A 22358-nucleotide genomic window follows, 5' to 3' on the forward strand; every position below is an offset into this window, starting at 1 on the left:
CCATAAAAAATATCGACTAGTCTGAAACCCTTCATAGAAAATCTAAGGAACAATATTTAAGTTTTTTGTTGTTTATATCGGGCTTTTTTTAATAAACTGGTTTTTGTGTTACAGATGCAAAGACACCTTGCAGTGTGTTATTGCAAACGCTATTGACACGGTAAAAAATAAAATTGTGGAGATCCTGGAAATAATGGTCAAAAAGGTGAGTTATATGTAACTATCTTCTATCTTATTAAAAGAGTTGGCAGGCGACAGTTGACAGCTGAATAAGCGATTAAATCAAGAAATACATGAATTTTTCCTATAATAAATGGACTTGTATACCTATATTAAATTAATTAAGCCCTTGTAACACGCATCCACGTTCGAGGAAGCTATTAGAAAAAAAACCGGCACACGAGAGGTTAAATCACAAGAACTTCAATTTGGTGTATAAAAGTCTAATTTTTACATTTTACCTGTCAGATTTATAATATCAAAAGATGTAAACAAAAAGTACTGGGTCATTCCAGATGATGCCATCCATCACCCGGTTCCTGATGGAGGGCGCGGAGCTCCTGCACCAGGACTGCTCGAGCATGGACCGCGTCATGCGCTACCTCGAAGCCAACCTCGACACCCTCTACCAGCAACTCAATAACGACAACTTCTCGCGGACCCTCGACATTGTGTGGGAGCAACTCGGAGAGGTCCTCTACGAGTTGATACAGGCCAACTTAGAGGTTAGAAAACATCATTGTATCATTACTTTTGTATAATACTGCTAATTGTAATATATTAACTTATCTTTTATCATTTTTATCTTTTTACTAATTTTAATGTTATTGAAGGGTCTGGTGAAAAATTTATAAGCGTGATTTGATGTTTTAATATTATTTTAGCCAGCCAGTTGAACTCCTGGCATGAAAATATTTTAACTATGACGGCATTGTATCAGTAATTTAACTGAAACGTTTTCTGTTTTAATCTGTTAAAAACGATGAAGTTATTGTTCTTTCACCAGATCCTAGTTGTAATTAATATTTCTATCATTCGTTACACTAACTCGACTATAATTTTATATTGTAGAAAGAGAAAATCGCCACCCGTATCCGCTTGCTTAGGCGTAGGTATTTCGACAAAAACAAAGTATCTCCCAATAGCAACTACCTCCTTTTGCGGGTAAATATTGCATATTACTACACGCTATTGCAATATTTGAAAGTGCACCCTGTTTGAGAGTGTTTATATTTTATTTATACGTGTAAAATGTTTATTCTAAATTATTTTATGTTTTGATATAGCACCGAAAAGCAAAGATAACTCGGTATATCGACCCGAGGCGCCTGACCAAATCGGCTGCTGCCAATTTAGATGCGGTAAACATAGTTCATAGAAAGCACCTTGTTCATGTACCTACCTTATATTATGTTACTTGTGTTGAATGTATAGATCTAAGCTTCGAATCCACAAGGGGACAAATGTTTAGCGGTTGTCTTTTCGACATCGATCTGAGGTACGAATCCACATACCTAGATTCAAAATATAGAAGCTAGTGTGCATCATTTACAGTGATTGGTTTTTTGGATTCGACATGGGGTGAATGACCTCAATCATTATGTTAGTATGGATATGCCCCGGGAATCCGGGCTTTATGTTATTAGAAAAGGCAAAAAAATACAATGTGTTTATTTTATTACACTTTAAAACATCTAAGTAGCTGATAGACGAGTACTTTTACTTACCATTCTATTGTCTAAATCGAACAAATGAGCACAAGTGTTTACACTGACAGCTCATTTGCTGCCTCCAAAGCGGCACATTTTGTACCGTTTGGATAAAAGTTCGGCGAGTAAGTACGCGTGTCTATCAGCTAATATATGGTTACTACGGGTTAATTGTTTGAATAAATGAGTTCGTTATCAAAAAGTGAATTACACTTCTTTCAACTGAGAGGTAGTTTGAGAAAAACAATGTCCACAATGTCAAATGGTTTTATTGCTCACCAAAAATAATTAGAACTGAAATCCAGAGAAAATAATGAAATGTCAATGTCAAGATTTTGAAGTATTTTTTATATAAGCATATATCTGTCATGATGGAAAAAATATAATATATATGCTTTAATACTTTGTGGAGGTTTTAATATATTTTGCTTTAAATAAAATGTTGAGATTAGGAAAAGAATAGAAGTTTTTGTCTCAACTGGTTGCCATGTAAGAGTAAAAAATTCCTTAGAGATAATTTAAATTGTTTTATTTTTGTACGGTTTGTTCGGTATCGCGGGAAACTGTCGTATCTATATTAACTTTTCTGCTTGATATCCCGCGAGGGAGAATCCAAAAAACCGATCACTGATCATAAATGATGTCCGTTTCATCATTATCAAACACAGTCGCATGCATTTTTGATTGAGGTCGCTAAACAAATCGAGCGAAGCGGCGATTTCGTTTCAATCCGGGAAATACCGGTGCTGAAAGTACTGGGAGTTCCCGGTATTTACAGCCAAGCAAAGAAACGGGATTTCAAAATTTAATTTTCGGTACTAATATTTCCGGTAAAATATTTGAGATGTTACTTAGCCCGAAAAACCCACCAAATTTCACGTTTCTTAAAGAGATCTTAGATATGTTAATCAGCGAAATAATATAACTTAATTTTTGATATGATTTGATTTGATTTTGGTAATAAACTTCTTAATTCTGCCTGAATCGATGTTTTGTATAAATATTCTGTTACTGTATCAAATATATCTACCGCAATCCTTATTTTGAATATATGCGAAAAATTTTTTTTAATTTAGGTTGAGGCACTGTTTTCATGAAACGTCTTATTAATTTAAAATAAACGATGATGTTACTGAGCTGCTGCGGCTGATGCATACATATATTTCACTAATAACAATTAAAACAAAAAAAACAACTTTTCTCCGTTACACAAAAATTAAATTAAATTATACCTATATTATTCAGTAGTAAAGTAACTAGTAAGTACTGAACAGAACAGAACAGAACCTCTAGTGGAAATTTATTCGATAACGTGACGTACGCCGTTTGCGTGAAGTCTCATTTTGTATGGGATTTAGAAATAGCGCCCCAAGCGGAATGTTTTGGAAACTCAAAATCCCATACAAAATGAGACTTAACGCAAACGCGTACGTCACGTCACGCTATCGAATAAATTTACACTAGGGGTACTGAACAGAACAGTATCATGTCGTAATGATGCTGTGAAAAAGAAGTATTTGTATCTTAACTATGTTAGTCAATTTGTGTAATAATGTCCTATAATATTTATTTATGTATTTATTTATTTATTATCTTGAATTAATGTTGAGATAAAAAATATTCTTCTTTTTTCGCTTTCCTTACCGAAGTTTGAGGTAAAAGTGAATTTTGAAGACAATTCCGAAAGTACCGGGAAACCCCTGTTCCATTTTTGGCTGGTAACGAATATCTTGGTTCTTTTAAACAGTACCGGTTCTGCAATTCCTAATCGACATCGGTCGTTGAATATTTGTTCCCCAATAAATTCGAAGCGTGATATAATGTGAGCTTGTTATGTTCCTCGCCTCATCTGAACAACCATAGCCTGTTTTTATGTGGGCTATCGTTTGTGATTGTTTCGATGAATGTTGCTTTAATAGTTCCGAATATATACCTACCTACTGTGAACTTAGCAAATTCTATGGCAATGTTGGAATTTGCGATAGTTTTGTAAAGTGAATGTGATATCCATTCCAGTCAAGCTTTTATGACGTGACAATACCTAGTTATTAAATAAATATGGTTCTTATTTACGTATCGTGTATGTTATTTTTAAGGATTCATTAATGTTACATTGCATGTCTATTTACCTATTTTGCATGATGTCATGATACTAGTTATATTTATACTAAAAGTAATTGCACGATCGCTTCCAATTCGGTGATGGAATAGGTATTGACTATGACTTTATATTAACAAAATTTAGTGCAAAATATATAACCTAAGTATTTAACAAGAACATATGCTTATAACAAAATGATTTTGTGTCCAATAGAGAAGACTACCTATTTAATTAACCAGTTTCATTAACTTTGTCTTGTCTTTCTAGAAAACAATTAAAATATGTTATTTATTAAAAATTGTATGTAATAAAAGTAGGATATTAGTTTCTAATAATGGCTCTAAATATTTCAGAAACGAAGACCACCTAGCTTTTTCTCCAATCTCCACGAATGTCTCAAAATAATGATCCGATCCTTCCGTCAAGACAACAAAGACATATACTCATCAGAGACACTAAAACGCGTAGAATACTTACTGAAACTTCACGGCATGGAGACCAGAGAACTGATACATCAGTACCACTTGGAGAGGTGGCAGGAGCAACAAGCTATTAATGAACCGAAGATGGGAGTACTCACCGTCAGAGCACAGTTTATTGAAGACAATTTGAAGTTAGAAATATTGAACGCCAGGAATTTGATGGCGACAGATTCTAATGGTATATTTATTCTTTCTTCTATAAAGTAATGAGTATATTCTATTCTGAGTTATGTTTGTGTGTAGATCCGTCTAGGGTGCTTAACCAACACGCCAATCGTTTACACTCTGAAGCGAACATAACGGAACAGTCACTGTCGCACTAATATGATAGAGAGAAACAAAGCGTTATCGTAGCGCAAGCGATTGTCATCTTGGCTAGGAACCCTGAGCAGAAAATGGATCTAATCATCATTTAGGTTTATGTCTATCACTCCATCTACTTAGATGAAGTGATAGACATAAACTTAATATCTATTAATAGCTCAACGAGGGGGGGCGGGTTTAGGGTCGGCAACGCGCATGTAACTCCTCTGGAGTTGCAGGCGTACATAGGCTACGGAGACTGCTTACCATCAGGCGGGCCGTATGCTTGTTTGCCACCGACGTAGTATTAAAAAAAAAAACTTAATATCTATTGGTAAACTTTTACAACAGTTTTAACTCTTTAGTTCAGTTGTCAGTCATGTTTGGTATTCTTGGGTCTAGTCCCCACGAGAGTTCACGTTTATGCAATGTTGTGCGTGGTCATCCATTTTACTTTCTCCATTACGCCCTGCACATAAATTCCACGGAGGCAAGATGGCGGTACCAGGGACTTGCGTTCAAACTTACCAGTACTTACTATATTCCTATTAGTACGAGCATTACTTACATCAATGAGTATAATCGTATGTAAACCGTTGGAACGCACACATCAATAAAAGTCCTTACGTGTTCTGTAGTTTGAGCGATAGTTAACAGAGGGCGCTAATCATCTCGGATTCTTAGTTCTAGTTATTGAATGTATGTTTTATGTCGCAGGCCTGTGTGACTCATACGTGCGCGTGGGGCTGCTGCCGGAGGACTCGTTCGCCAACGTGATGAAGCCCAAGACCCAGACGCATAACAAAAATCTCTTCCCGTTGTACGACGAAATGTTCCTCATGTTAGTATCTAACTACAAAGATATCCTATTTAATACTATACGGCTAAAATAATTTTGATAAATTTTGGTAATGATTGTTACGCTGGATTTACTTCAGTATGAATAAGGTCTGAAACTATCAAATTGGGCCTTCGAACCGGATAAGATTGAAATACCTACCTTAAACACATATCTTGTTCAAAACAAACAAACGGGAGAGGTATAGTAGTAGGTTAGCAAATTTTTGAGAAGCGTCAGAGCCATAGAGAGCCCACTTGTATCCCCTAGCCTATAAATAAAAGCTATAGTGTGAGGTCATCGAAAAATTGTACCTAATAGTGTAATAGTGTATCTAAGTAAGATGTTACAGCTAGTACAACCACTGTACATATATTTCCAGCCCCTTGAGCCCCGAGCAGCGCCGCGTGCGCGACGGGCTGCTGCACTTCGTGATCAAGGACAAGGACATGTTCAGCGTGACCAACGCCTTCGTGGGCGAGGCCTACCTCGGCTTCGGCGACGTGCCCGACACCGCCGCGCCCATCTCCAGCCTGCAGCAGCAGCACTTGCCGCTCACGAGGCCCAGTGCCATAGGTCAGTATTTATTTCGTTTCACTTCTCATGCTCGTAAAGTTGCTGTTTAAGTCGCGTGTAAGCGGCATAAAGTTGCTTTTTATGCTTAAGTTCCGCAGTGGTGTGCAATTTTATCCGGTCCGCCGCCGGTCATATGAAATAATTATAGTATATGGCATTGGCCTACGAGCATCGCGATTCAAAATACATTTTTGCTGCAATTCTGGCCCTCCTCTTAAATTTCTTAAACTTTCTGGCCCCCCGTTTGCCCACCACTCTAGTGCATAAAGTTAAATCATCTATTATGAACCTTATTGTCTTCGCAATAAAGTCCAAAACCTGCCATACAAACTACCACTGCTGCAGGTGCCGGCCGGCGTATGTGCGTGCCCGGGTATGGCGCGGGGAGGCCCGCGCCATACCCGGGCCCGAATACTGATTTTTTATTTATTTTTATACCACGACGGTGGCAAACAAGCATACGGCCCGCCTGATGGTAAGCAGTCACCGTAGCCTATGGACGCCTGCAACACAAGAGGCATTACATGTTTTTTTTAGTCTTAAATAAATATAGTAAAAATCACCTTAAATATTTGGATTTTTTATATATTTGAAAAGCAGAATACTCGTATATAACTCGGGCATAAATGCCTCGATGGATGAAATGGGCTACTTTTCTTTTTCTGTTGTAAGTATAATCTACTATTTTAAGTGTGTCAATAAGCCAAAAGCTTAGATATGCGTTCTGCCTTGATGAGGAGGACCTCTTCACATTCTTAGTTGCATCCTAATCCGAGGGCAACGGAAGGTATGCTCAGAGCGTGCGTTTCGTGGCCGAGATATGAAGGAGCTGTAGATTCGCTGTTGGTATTAACAAGAGTTATCACGAGCACGGGTTTTCACAAAATCGACTACTTCTAACCTTTCGACCCGGAGGTTAAACGGCCTTAGTATAAGTCAGGTTTACACACAATGTTTTCTTTCACCGAAGAGCGTCATCTTGTCATCGACATGCGTGAAATCTTAGTTTTATTGTTGTAGATGGGGACGCGATAAAGGCACTGGAATCGCGGCAGGGCGATAAGCAAGCACGGGAGTTCCTCAAGAAACAGCGGCAGAAGATGCCCGGAAAACAGTTCTTCTCCCTCAGTTGAGCAGATATAGGATAGAGAGAGCAGAAATTAAATAGTCAAATATAGGACCACTCTACCACTGGAGCCCATTAATAAACGGTTAATATTATTATTTCATGAACTGTCAAATCTCATGGATTGTTATAACAACACACTAATAATATTGTCCAATGCTGTTGTAGAAATGAGAACCATGTAAGTAATCAGTCATGCGAAGTAGAGGTATTTCAAATTGACCACAGCGTAAATTGTCGCGACTTTATTAACTTTACTACCAGTCGTGTATATGTCTATAGCCCAATATGATTACACTCTCTTCAAGTGGTAGGCCGTCAACTCCCGACAGATTACGTCATTAAATTTTGAAATTTGATTTATTGAAACAAAATCCAAATTCCAAAAACTTAAAAATGGCACTAGAAAAGTAAAACTACATATCTGCCCTAAAAGTGCCTGAGGGAGTCAACGTAGCCAATAAAATCTATACATCGGTAACTTACGCGATTTTTTGAGTAAGTGCTCAGATTATCAAACCATTGCCGTATGGAAATGTTGGAAAGTTACTGTTTGAGCGCTTGCATTTTGATAGACTTCGGCTTTTAGTATTGCTGCTTCAGATTCAAAACAATACCATCAACTGGAGTGAATAGGGAGGCTGGGGTGAATAGGGACACAGGTCAATAAATCACAGGTTAGTTTTGTCCCTATTCACCCCGGTAGACGGTCATATTTCCTTAATTTAATATTTCACAAGTTTTCCATAAGCCGGCTGTGTTCTGTGAGACAAAGTCTAACGTTATAATTACTAATAAAGGAAGTAATCATATAAAATAGTAAGTTAACTCAAAGCCGTTAAAACTACAAACAAACAAAGCTGTATATAATAGGATTCTGTTTTAAAAAGAGTAGTTACATAATTATATTTCTGAATTATTTGTACCTAACAATCCTCGTAATTTGTCAGTTGAAGATAATGTTAAGCTGGGTTGTTTTTACTCGTTTTTTGATTTCCAGTTTTATTCTAATCAAAGTATTTGTCTGCAATATTTATTAAGCAATATAAATACACGTGTGTTCTATAGACTGATACGTTGTCTTATAGTGACTTAAATTTCAAATGTATTTAAGTTTAAAACGTTTGAAAAGGGCATTTATTAATTTTGGCTCGGAATCTCACTTTTAATTGTGGACAGTTGAGGTTAGTCTTGTTTTTTTTTAGATTGGAATTCAGTATACTCGTACTTGTAATGTTTATCTGCCTTTCTCCTTATATGAGATCCAGTAGGTCAAGTATTCACGAAAAAATCTTCTCCCGTTGAAAAAATGTGGGAAATGATAAATGGTAAATTAAGTTTTATTTATGATGGTACCTATTCGATTTGGATTTGGCTCTTCTTTTGATGTGTAATAAGATAAGAAAATAGAAAGGTGCCGTAAGCTATATATGATGTTAAAATAATTAAGCTACCTAAGGCAATAAACTAAAAACTCTTTTACATAATTTTAGAAAAAGGGTGTATACAAGTCCCTTTAATACCTATTACTAATATTTTTAAAGTAACTATTTTTAAAACTAAGCGAATTAAATAAAGTTGTCGGGTTTACCAAATTTATGTGCCTGGCGAAAAATTCAGATAATTCCGCGCGACCCTGTCAGCGAATATCTACCTTTTCTTTATAGAAAACGTCCAAAATTGCATAATCTAATAAGTAGATGTATTTATCTGAGTTTGAATTTAATTCTTTATAAGGCATAAAGGTGTCAGAAATGCAAAATTGAACCCTATTTCTTTGAAATAAAGGTAAAAATCAGGTGGGAAATATATTCCCTCTGCCCTATAAAGGCTTAAGCGATTGTCATTGTCGCTAGATCGCGTTGCGTTGTGGCTTTTGTTTGATTGAAGACGAGATTCCTAGGATTCTATTGACTCAATTCGATATGGCGCATTTGGCAGATACGGCGACATTATTTATTTGATGTGTATGATTGTATATTGTATGAATGCGATAAGGGTGTATGTCATTAGTAGAAAACTGGTGGTTTGCGTACCAGCTCCGAAGAATTGTAGGGAAACTCCGCTTCCCCTTACAGCGAGAAACACATCTCCCCGCTTTTACAGTCAAAAATCGTCTGAGCTCGTGCACAAACTCTATTTGGCTTTTGACGATCGAAGTGTGGAAACTTAGAAACTTTTGTACTAAATATTATTTAAAGAATACAGTAGTTTAAGTAGCGGCTATGTTCTGTGATAAAGAGATGTGCCTTACTTTATTTCTATGCATCTATTATACTCGCTGAAAAGGCATATTTTTTTCTTTTAATTTTCTTGGTTTTACTTCGCTATATATGCAAATTATTTATTGTTTTTTTTTTTTTGTAATATCTTTATTTTGATATAAAAGAAACGCTAATAAAATTATATTTACTTATTTCGTTGTTTTATTACACATCGATGTTCTGTCTACGCCCTCTGTCCCGATATGGGATTAAGTAGTTATCTACGTAACCCGAATACACCTTCCTTATGGAAGCCTGGAAGGTAGTTCAGAAAATTTCAAAATGTCTGTTAGTTCCAAAAAGTGTCTCTTTTCTTTTGACGGCATCCAAGCCTAGTACCCTGCCTACTAAACAGGAGTTGGGTTCGAATCCTGGTAAGAGCATTCATATATGCGTTTATCACAAATATTTGTTCCAGAGTTTGACGTTTTCATTGCATATAAGTATTTATATAAAACTATATATTATATATGTCGTCGTCTAGAACCCAAAACACAAGCCTACTATGGGACTAGGTTGTTCTGTGTAAAATTATCTATAGTATTTATTTATGTCGGAATTACCCGAGTCGGAGTTACCTACGTGTTGTGAAAGGTTTGTGCGAAGATCTGTCCAGATCTAATGAATGTGTTGGACGCATGTTTAGGGCTCGTAAGATTCCACATGATCTTGATTCGCGTAAAACACATGCAGAGGACAGACAGGCGACGAAAGCTCGACCATCCTTTGATGGCTCGCAGAACACAAATCGTATATGTGACTCAAAAGGAGGCCAGGTTAAAGTGGAACTAGACTGGTCACACATGCAGTGAGTTGAAAGAACTATAAAGCTTAATTAACACGCAGTGTAAGCCTGAAAACTAGTGATGTTCCGAACTTCTCATGTTTTGTATCGGAATCGAAATTTTCTACAATCTTAATAAAAGTTTCCCTTGTTCCCAGTGAAATTTTTCTAGATTTTTTCAATTTTTTTGAAAACTTTCTGTCAAACATCTGTCCTGAAGACGCGGCAGATTACGCTGGCGATGGCGGGACGAGATGGACTACTTCTTGAAGCAATTGTCATCAGTGTTGTGCTTAAGGCCCTGAAGCCCCAGTCGGTGTTGTACTTAAGGCCCTGAAGCCCCAGTCGGTGTTGTACTTAAGGGCCATTACCTACGCTCGTGTTCTTCTCTCATTCTCACTGAGCGTAAGCATCAGCGAGATGAAAGTGAGTGTCCGGGAGCGTGGATATCATGTTTTTTAATTATTACTTTTTGTACGTGTAGATAAATAAAAAAGTAATCGATACGTTCCTTTAAACATGATATTGCCGATTTTAAGAAGCATCAACAATCATGCCGAATTTGGCCTACGATTCAACAATCACATACAAAAGCTATATACAAAAGTAATTAAACTAAATCAACACATCAAACCACGCCGATGTCCGAAGTCAAACAAAAAAGTAAAAAAATATGGCTGCAAAATACATTTCTACGATGTTTCTGTTGACGCTACTAACGCTCACTTACAATGTTCTTCAAAGAAAAACATTCATTCCACTAACAACATACTCTTTAAAGCACTAAGTATCAAAATTGCAAAAAAGAACTGCGACACAGTAAAAACTTTTTATTCCAATGACTTTAATTTAGCATGCCCAAATGACTTACGTCAAAAGTTAATAGCGAACTAATATGGAACGAATAGAGTCGCTATGGATTTAAAAAGTTTAATGATGATTTTGTTTGAATATTAATTATTACATATTTATTATATAAATAGCACAACAATAGGTTTTAAAGTAACACAGATAATTACACTATATAGACTTAAAATACTTTAAAATTAAATATAAACTAAATCTAAAATAAAGGAAAAATATACATGTTTTTAAATATAAATTAGCTATATAAAAAAACTACAACTTAATAATCCTAATTTCTTTGAAATAAATAAATTTTATTATTATCTGCCTTTTAGACAAACATTTGTTTTTGAGACTTTCTTTTTTTTGGAATTAAGGTGGTCCGGTCAGTTACCGATGGGTTATCGAATTTATTATAATAATCCTGTGATTGTCACTGTATTCCTCTTCTCTCTGGAATCGAGGTAAATATGTTTACTTACTTTCTGCCGTGGCGCAGCGAGCCGAAGTGGATCTTGGCCTCCGACACCAAAGACCGCCATGCTTCTCTATCCAAAGCCGTTTCTGGCTTACTGTGTGACTGGGTCGGTCTATCTATAATATTTATTTATTTCTTTCTTTACTGAGTGATCGCTGCCATCAGAGTTGTTTACATGTTTGAATATACATCAGATACCTACACGTAGCTATATAAATTGCATCAATGCGAATATTTTTGCAATATGTGGAATATATTAAAGATTATTGATAACCTTGTTCCACATCGCCGACCGCTTATTAATAAAGATGTGTTTAATTAAGCATATGCTACGAGACTCGGTGTATCATCTTTATAATGAAATAAAAACACCTCAACCATAAAACCACTCAACTATAGTCCAATACTACAACAATAGTCCATAGTCAAGAACATTTTGGTTTTAATATGTAATGAAGTACTCGTATCAAAACCAAAATGATCATTTCGTTTTGTGAGAGTTTTTCTTCTCATTTTTGATAATATCTTGCCTCAGAAATGTATCACTAAACAAAGATATTCAAGTTAATTCTGGACCCTGGTTGGTGATTCCGGTCCATATAGTTCGTGTCATCCACGATGTCGCGCAGATTTGTCAAATCTAACCTTTACTAACATGATATTACGAGTCAAGACACGCGTCTTCGTGAATGACAAGTTATATAGTTGTGTGGTATTACGGTATTAAAAAAATTATTAAATTATTTATTTGCATGAACACGGTACAACGGTTCACGGTATGAACGGTCATCTTTGTTCACCCACACACTTATTAGGAAAACGTCGACAGGATCAGGATTCCTTTTCCATTTTTTTTTGCATACATCTGCGAAGAAATTCAATGGTCATTAGTCAATGGTGGTTCAGTCGCCAACCCTTCACTTCCGTACAAGCAATTAACTGTTTTCAGCACTTTAGTAAACAAGTTAAACCGTTCAACCGCAAGGTCTTTCGAAACACTGGTTTACATCTGTTCCATCACGGCTACCAATAAAAAAAGTCATTATAACTTAATTTGCGAACGGTTTTTAACCAGCCGGCGACATTGTGTAAGACCTTCAACGAAAATAAGAAGAAGTGCCCAATGGAAGACCTTAACACCATGTCACTGAGTTTTACGAATGTTCAGTTACTTGTGTTGTTGACTGTACAAGCAATATAAAAACGGGGCGGCATCTTATTTTAGACCAGGTTTGTACATTACAATGTACTAAACGACTGTTTTACTGGCCGTAAACATAATTACGTATTTACATATGGAGTTTATGGAAAATTAATTAAGGCGGCACCGGACCAAGGTATACCACTACGGGATATTGCCTCATGCATATAAAGTGAGCAATAAGCCACTGGGGAGTGAGTACTACTGCCTGGCGTCCATTCTTATGTACGGTGCGAATTCAGGCAATGATAAACATGAATAAAACGTATTTTTCATTTTTTAAGGTTCGTCGTTGTTCTAAAAATGTGCAGAAAATTATACGTTTTCTAAGTATGTTTTTACTTACGATCAGCAATTAAAATTTTGGTTTTATATGGTTTTGTTGTACAATTTCCATTCTGATAATTAACTCTCCATTCCATAAATCGTATCCTTGGTAAAACAAAGGCACATGTGCAAAATCTCTACTTTCCAGGAGAGAGGTTTAAATATTGCGCCAGTGAATTTTGAGGATAACGTTTTGGTACCTATTTAAATGAAGCTCCTCGAAATGTTGTGTGGAAATGCAACTAATATATGCTTTTTATTTAAAGCATTCATAAAGTAAACCTTTAAGATACTTAAGTAAAGCTTTAACTTTAAGTCTCATGAAAATGCAATATATATTTTTTTTTATACCACGACGGTGGCAAGCAAGCATACGGCCCGCCTGATGGTAAGCAGTCACCGTAGCCTATGGACGCCTGCAACTCCAGAGGTGTTACATGCGCGTTGCCGACCCTTTAAAAATCTGTGCACTCCTTTTTTGAAGAACCTCATACTGTAGACACTCGGGAAAACCTCGGCAGGTAGCTCATTCCACAACCGGAGCGTGCGCGGGAGGAAGTTCCTCTTAAACCGCACAGTGCGTGACCATTTAGGTTCGGAATTTTAGTACCGTGCCGTACTTAATAGCTATTATATCTAGATTTTTTTTATTATACGATTTTTCCTCCTAAAAGTAATTGTCCATAATGGTCGACGTATAACATTAGTTTGTTTTCTGATTTGAACCCGGTTTCTTACCGGTAGGTAAATATCTTGACAAGGAAGCGTACAAGATATACGAGTATGACATGCTCTGAAGGCTCTACAAATAGATCAATCTTGTATCTACCCTACAGGATATTATTGCAGATCACTGTACCTACGGCAAAGTTTTACTAAAATCGACCAAGCTTAGCTCTCTTGCCGTCTCGAATCTCGGAGCAAAGCCGAATGCCTACTAAAATTGATAGCGATTTAAACCGAGCTTAAGGAAATTAAATCCCTTTATTCTTCCGATTTGTCGCACGCGTCACGCACAATTAAATTGAAATTAATTAAAATGTCATCGCACAAAGGGCTCCAAGTAACGGTTGGCGGTGGAAACAGGCCGTGTGTTCTTATATGATGTGCGAGCGCTGCGAGTCCAACTCTGTCAAACCAGCGTAACGTGACACCTAGTAATTTTGGACAAGATTTTTTACAAGCTTTTGTTTAACTTGCCCTATTAATTAGTATGTATGTACATATGTATGGTATTTTGTTAGTGTGGGGCACATCTTGGAAGCTAAACATGACCCAGTTTCCGATTTCCGATGGAGTTGAAATTTTGCATACATACATATGTATGCAAAATTTCAACATTGCATTGTCATCCGATTTACATAAATCGGATGACAATGCAATATTACGATGACACGGAGCTGATCTGATGATGGAGACAGGAGGTAGCCATGGGAACTCTGTGATAAAACAACGCAAATTATTTGTCTATCTGTGTAAATTTTTGTTAAAAACTTATTTTTGATATACTTATGGGACGTGGATTCCCGAGAATTTGAGGCATTTACTGTCTGGGAAGTTTATCAAAATATCCGAATAGTATTTAATAATCCTTATTATAATAGGTACTTATAATATATTAAATGCGAAAGTGTATCGTCTCTTCACGCTACTGACTGTTAAGCGATTTAGTTGAAATTCGGTATAGAGATAGTTCGAGTCCCAGGAAAGGACATAAGGATAGTATTGAGTGTAAAAAGAGGGGTGGAAGTAAGATATTTGAGATAATTACGTTGCATCGCCTGATAATTGATGTAATCATATACTCAAATTGCATGATGGCCATATAGTTGCCTCTCAAATAAGAAAGTTTGTATAGGGAATCAAAAAAAAGCAGATTTGATAAAAATTAAGCTACCCAAATTACTAATTTCACGCAGATAAAGTCGCGGGATAAAGTTAGTAGGTACATGAAAAAACCTATGTAAGGTGAACCATGAGGCCAAGGCAATAGGTAATAATTATGTTTTGCAAGGTAATTTTAAGTATTTAGCTAATAAGGTTAACTTGCTATACCCTACTCAGGGTCCATGTTGTGACAATTTAATTTAAGATAACATCTGTATGTACCATGTAATGCAATAAATAAATAAAATGAAATGAGGTTAATGATGTAAAAATGTTTTAATTTAATGCAGTTTTTTTTTTCAACTTTATTCATAATACCTACAAAAAATATGCCTACTAAAGCCTTTGTCTACCAGTCAACGACAGGGCTAAACAGAAATGTAAAAATGGTTCAAGAAGAAAAGTAAGAGTTTACGAAAAACTAAACCAGCAATTATAATTAAGATTGGTGTTCTTGAAACAGAGATCGGATAGCGCAGATTTTGTATGGTTGCGATGATCGCATTCGAAGTAACAAATTGAGTACTTTCGTAGATTAAAGTTTCACATTTGCTAGCGGTCAAATATCTAAATGGCTCGTCTACACGATGGCCCAGCGTTGGACCAGCGACATAGCCATGAGAGCAGGCACTATGGAATGGCCACGTGTAGATGCGTACGTACCATCGCTGGACCGTGTCTATCCCATCGCCATCCCACCGCGCCATAAGTCATCCGACACCACTAACCTCTCTACACGCTGGCCCTTCTTAGTGGGTATGATTACTGGCCCATCAGGCCCATCGTGTAGAGGAGCCATTAGGGGTGTCACTGTAGCGCATATAACCAATACTGGTCCACCTGAGCTTTCGACTCGTCCTTCGCTCGGCAAGATATCGGAATGAGACCTCAGAATGGAATGGATCTCGGCGGCTTCTTTCATGTGCTCCCCCTTTTGATCGGCCGCCGACAATCCGGCTGCTACTTATCGGGTCAGATTTATTGTGATGCGGAGGCTGGGCCGCGGGGAGCGCCACTGTACCATTGATTAATGGCGTACGAGATACACCACTCTAAACAAAAACTGGGATCCATTATGTAAACGTTCCATTGCAAAAATATGTGGCAGTCGCGGGAATCGTAACTGTACCTACTATATATCGTCAGGTGACAGCAAAACTACTAAAAATAATTTAAAAAATCAACCTTATTTTAGTAGCAATTTTGGTTCATTGTAGCTATGACCTTGTGGTGGTAATTAGTGAGTTTTGCTTGTCACCTGATGATATAGACTATTAGCTCCGTGAGCTGTGGACCTCACGATAAGCTCCATAAGCTTAAAAAATATAAAACTAAAAAATACCTACTTCGTTGAGTCATTATCACAGCGAACTCACAGTGGTCTTAAGTGCTATAGACCCTATTCGCATAAGTCCTTTATGCCAATTTTCACCAAAAAACGCAACTACCGAAAATTGTTATCTAAACACCGAACTTCCTCACAAAATTGTACGACAATCGGCTGAGAAATGCGATCTGCAGAGGAGAACATCCGGAGATACGAAAGCATTTTTACCCAAGTTGAAACAGTGACCTTCGCTAACGCTCGGTCAATTACATTATTACTCACTACTCCGTTGGCTCAGCGACCCAAAATGAGACTTGGCCTCCGACACAAGACAGCGCCACTTTTCTCGGTCCTGTGCGATCTCTCGCCAATTGTCGACTCGAAGCTCGCGCAGATCCGCCTCCAATCCTAACCAATCCTAACCTACGGATGCGAAGCATGGACACTAACACTCAAGGAAGAAAACATGCTGCTAGTTGCCGAGAGGAAAATCCTCCGTAAAATATTGGGCCCCAAACGAAGACCGGATGGAAGTTGGACAGTCCTTAAGAACCGTGAGATTGAAGACCTAGTGGCTGAACCTAACATCATGGGAGAAAGTAAAGCCCACAGACTCCGTTGGTTAGGCCACCTTGAGAGAATGGACGAAGATCGGAACGTAAAAAGAGCGTACCTGGGTCGCCTAGCAGGAGGACGTCCTATCGGACGCCCTAGGTATCGCTGGAGCGACATGGTGGAGGCGGATCTGCGCGAGCTTCGAGTCAATTACATTATTGCATTATTATAAAACTATATAAGTAATTATGTAGTTTTTTAGGACATAAATATGTTTGCATCTACAAAACATAGCACAACCGTCTAAATCTTAATGGTCTGCAAAATTTAACCTTTATCAAGATCAGAACCAATTACTATTCTGGGCTGACGTGAAAATATGTTTTTCATATAGTTGCGTATCTGCGATATATATTAGATGTGTAATCTATATTACTACCGAGCTGTGCTAAAAAGACCTAACTTCACTTTGTTTTGAATGGCGTATGAGACTTACTGACGAAGGGGTGCAATATTCGCCTATTTTACGGTTACGTAGTTTTTACGCTTTGGAGGTATTTCCGAAAATAGATTTGATGTGTCGCAAATTGCTATACGGAAAAAACGCGACAATACGCACTTGTCTTATGTAGTCGCATTAACCTGTTCGCAATAATATACACGGTGTTTTACGAGGAACCCGAAATATTTTAATAGTGTATTCTTGATAAAATTTAAAGACTAAAATGTCCTATAAACTTTTCTGCAATACTTTCGTTAGTTAATGCCAAATAAATAAATAATAGTACATTATGATACAAGTATGCTAAGTTGGTCATTACACACGAGGCGATTTTGTGCAATAAGAAAGCCGATGTGGGTAATAACCAATGCACACGCGTTTCATACGACGTTTTTCAACACACTTGCGAGGAAAAAAACAAAACTTATACATTAGATTTTTTTTGTCAAAAGAGTAAGTACAATTTTTGGCTTACCGTTTTAACATCGAATAATTGCACCAAAGCGTGCTGGTTCAGGTTTATGTACAAATATGTACATAAAAAAAGGAAAAAAAAAATTGGGTTCCTGGTAATACATGCACATACATATCATGCATGCATGCGTTGCATCGCTTTCAGTGTAAGTACGAGTATAAGTATATGTCAACAGGGCAGATTACTAAACCTAGATGTAAAGCTGAATTGTATCTACTTATATATGTCCTCGAATGGTCCCAAAACCTATCTGAAATAGTCGTCAGCCAACATAGGTTTATATCTTAATCCTTACATGTGTGTGAAGGTCATAGTGATACTCGTATTTTTTTATACTACGTCGGCGGAAGTCAAGCATACGGCCCGCCTGATGGTAAGCAGTCTCTGTTGCCTATGGACGCCTGCAACTACAGAGGAGTACGTTGCCGACTCTAATACTCCGCACCGTCGTTGAGCTCTGGCAACCTTACTCACCGGCAGGAACACAACATTATGAGTTGGGTCTAGCGTTTTATACGAGCGTATGCGTGCGCGCGTGTGAACTCGTAAAAACCAAATGTAGGGAAATGTAACGCGCGTGTAAACTCGTAACGCCGAAACGACTATCCGCGCAGAAAAAAACGCTAGTCTGAAACCCCGAATTCTGAATTATTAAACGAGATGACCTATAAGTAACTAGAGCATCAAATTCCTTAACTGAACACAATATACGTAGGATGTCACTAACTACTTCTTTATATCTGCTGGACTTACTGAAATGGTAGAAATCGCAACGTTAGCTTCAGGCATTTAAAAATAATTAAGAGTAAAATAATGACGACCGGTCTGGGCTAGTGGGTAGTGACCCTGCCTATGAAGCTGATGGTCCCGGGTTCAAATCCTGGTAAGGGCATTTATTTGTACGATGAGCACGAATATTTATTCCTGAGTCTTGGGTGTTTTCTATGTATGTAAGCATTTATACATTCTATATATATTTGTCTGAGTACCCACAACACAAGCCTTCTCGAGCTTACTGTGGGGCTTAGTCAATTTGTGTAATAGTGTCATATAATATTTATTTATTTATAATCTGTTCTCAAACTTGCAATGAGATGTTGACATGACTTCAAATTAGGTCCGGAAATACTACATATCCGGTGTGATGAGTGACGATGATATGTAAAGGAATTTCATACAACCTTACACACCTAGGCCTGTAAAGCAACAATATTTTGTTTTTAAACGTCAAATTGAGACACGTGTGCCATGTTTTTAAATAATAATTTCCTAAAGGGGAACGAAAATTGATTATTTTTGCGCTACGACGCTACACGTGTATATATACGATATAAGTGTGCTAAGTTGGTCACTACACACGAGGCGATATTGTGCGCGCGAGCTGTAAGCGAGCGCGCAATAAGAAAGCCGATGTGGGTAATGACCAATGCACACGCGTTTCATACGAGGTTTTTCAACACACTTGCGGGGAAAAAACAAAACTTATAAATTAGATTTTTTTTGTCAAAACAGTAAGTAAAATTTTTGACTTACCGTTTAACATCGAATAATTGCACCAAAGCGTGCTGGGCTTGTGAGCACTTATTCGCCAGTTCATTGAAGTAAGCTACCAACACGTTTTCCAAGAAAGACCGAGCGTTTTTACTGATTTTCCATTGAATAAAAGTTTCATATGCCGCCAATTATTTTTCACCCGATTTTGATGATAAAAGGCTATTGTTCTGGGCTCTTACCTCTATTAGTATTACAGGCAGCGTCAATTTTAAATGTGTTTGAAAATAACAATGCTTGAAAATGACATTTTCGCCAATTATATAAACTAAAAACATGCAAAACTATTCCCATTTTATGACAAATACGGAAAATGGCTGGTGTGCTATTTTTTTTACGCAAGATTTCCATGCACGCGCAAGGCAAAGGCGCGAACGAAATCGACAAACAGCCAATTAAAAAAACGTAAAAAGCTAATATTTTTGTATTTCTATTCGACGGATGGAGATCAAATCGATAAAATGTTATGTTTATTCATTATTGTAATTTACGAGATAAGTTAATCTATAAATTCTGTTTGGTGTGATAAAACCTCTTTGAACTAACATTTGAAACCTAATAGTTGGTTAATTTATTTTTTATTACTCGTCCAAATTAAGAAGGCTCCATTTCCATGCATATTATTAGCAATCATTACCTTCTTAACAATCTTAACTCAGTCGGATAATATAATGAAAAAGCACGAGTGTTATAATATACTGAAAAAGCACGCATGTTTAATATTTAGGATCATGAGCCAAAAATATGTGGAATAAAAACGTCGTTTTGAGCAAGTTTGTTGAAAAGATTTTTTCACATTAGCAGTTCGAACAATTCGAGCAGTTTGCTGCTTAAGAATAGTGAGTAAAATTGCATTTTGCTCACCGAGTGAGATAAAAATAACATTCAAGTGACCTTTATATTAGAATGTCATTTCAGCGTGCGGGGCCTATTACAAGTTCGTAATATTTGGATTCTATTGTCTTTGTCCCTTTCACATCATTAGCAAAAAGAAAGAGATAAAAACGTGCATCCGTAATTCAGCGGTATATTGACAGTTTATAATAGACCCCCGAAATAAGTCAGACCGCATCGTTCCAAAACACCCTACGAGTCTTCATTCGTAATAGTTAATTAATGAAATAAAAATATAAAATAAATAAAAAACACCGTATTTTGCGTATTTTATTATACAATCAAAACAATGAACTTTAAAACATTACGCAATTGTTACGCAAAGTAAATAATTTTACTTTTAACGATCATAAATAGTTGTATCCGCAATTCGGACCGTATTACAACATTTTTTTACAAAAAAAATTGTCGATTGAACTGTCAATTGGTGTTCGTTATTTCATTATTTCCGTATTATTTTATTGAAATTTCTTTCATTTTGTTTTATTGCGGTAATTAAACTTAATTGTTAAAATACCTTAAGAAAACATGAGTGAAATAGTGATGAAGATGGATTACATTTTTTTAGGTTGTATTTTTACCTTCCTTTATGTTCTCACTGCTGTCGTGAAAAGTTTTGTGTGCTACATGAGATCAAAGTTATGTACATTTTACTTTTTATAAAAACTAGTGCCTACGCCAAATCTTGGGATTAGTTGTCAAGCGGACCCCAGGCTCCCATGAACCGTGGCAATATGCCGGGACAACGCGAGGAAGAAGAAGAAGAGCAAAGCTCTATACAAATCTCGGCGAGAAACGGGGTTGCCGGCCGCGTATCCTTATTCGACTTCGCACGCTCGGCCGTCTATATCTACTATATCTACCCTTCGTTTCCCGGCCTCTATAGTAATGTACTATTTCATCGCACCAGCCGGTAAAGACTCTCTTCGTTGTTCAGAAACTGAATGAGAAAGTTGCATTTTATTGACATGTGTAGCAAAGTAATCAAATGCAAATTTTGAGTTGTTTCCTTACGTTGGCTGGTAGAATTAAATTATGATTTTGAATGACTAATATTTCATAACATTAATTTTGTTTGATATTTTAGTTGGTAATTGGTAATATAAAAAATAATTTGTTTAGCCTTCGTTAGCACGAGGGGTTAAACAACAACATTGCCCCCCTGTAATACAAACAACTACTACACCATTAGGCAAATGTTTATCCTAACCTTAGTCTTTACAAAATCGTTTTTGATTGAATACCTATACTTATTATTAGAGGTAAAAGTTTAATGGTAAAGTTCGGTGTGATGTCGAGCACAGACCAATTAGATATGCTATGTCGGGTCCTAACGCCCTGAGAGAAAAATAAAGAAGGCTTAAACCGAGAACCTTGCAATAAAAAGTTGCTATCGCTTCTTCATATTTTTTGTATGCGATATTCCCAATTCGAAAGTCATTCATTGATAGAGCGTTGTTTGCATAAGACATGTAATGTTTTGTGTAATAAATACATTTATTATAAGTTTTATGATTGAAAGGTCTCTTGTGAAACCACGCAACTTTTAAAATTCCCGAACCACAAGTCTGTAATATGTTTTGTAACGTTAAAACGTAAAAGATGAAGACAGTTTTCGAAAAAAAAAAACATTTTCTTTACTTGACATTTACCTACATTTATTTTGTCAATTATGTTACTCTTACTGGCCTCACCTTTCATTATACTATGTGTGGTGGTCAAAAAACGTGGGTTCAAACCTCGCTTGTATTGTGAGCAGAAAATATCATTCACAAAAAAAAACTTAAAATTCGGCCAGGATCCTTATCATACACAGAGAAGAGGTCGATCAAAGACATGTGTCTTTAAATAAATGCCAATAATAATTCAAACGTGATCAAACCCGTACGCAGTAGCTTGTAAATAAAAATAAAACGAACAAAAAAGCAACAACCAGGCCCATATACATTTTATTATTAGTAAGGAAGGACATGATTTAACGAACCGGTAAAAAATATATTGTATTCTTTGTTAAGTAAAATGAACCGTATAATAAGTCTTTTATATTAAAACGCTTTTAAAAAGGCCGTCGCACTAAATCTTAATGGAATTGAATAATAAGGCCTAAAGGTTTAATGGTTTAAAAGGTTCTT

The 22358-nt window shown here is 36.7% G+C and overlaps 1 protein-coding gene across 1 annotated transcript in view; it reads left to right on the forward strand.

Moving 5' to 3' along the window:
- Positions 1 to 7142, forward strand: part of LOC133522891 (protein unc-13 homolog 4B) — a 75967-nt gene extending 68825 nt beyond the window's left edge. Inside the window, exons 14-21 of the mRNA XM_061858356.1 lie at positions 115 to 205; positions 516 to 725; positions 1072 to 1164; positions 1287 to 1361; positions 4164 to 4470; positions 5313 to 5436; positions 5816 to 6009; positions 7030 to 7142. Coding sequence (XP_061714340.1) covers positions 115 to 205; positions 516 to 725; positions 1072 to 1164; positions 1287 to 1361; positions 4164 to 4470; positions 5313 to 5436; positions 5816 to 6009; positions 7030 to 7142 — 1207 coding nt within the window. The remainder of the gene's footprint in view (positions 1 to 114; positions 206 to 515; positions 726 to 1071; positions 1165 to 1286; positions 1362 to 4163; positions 4471 to 5312; positions 5437 to 5815; positions 6010 to 7029) is intronic.
- The last annotated feature ends 15216 nt before the right edge of the window (positions 7143 to 22358 follow it).

The sequence above is a fragment of the Cydia pomonella genome, chromosome 11 (genome assembly GCF_033807575.1).
Source record: "Cydia pomonella isolate Wapato2018A chromosome 11, ilCydPomo1, whole genome shotgun sequence".
Lineage (NCBI taxonomy): Eukaryota > Metazoa > Arthropoda > Insecta > Lepidoptera > Tortricidae > Cydia > Cydia pomonella.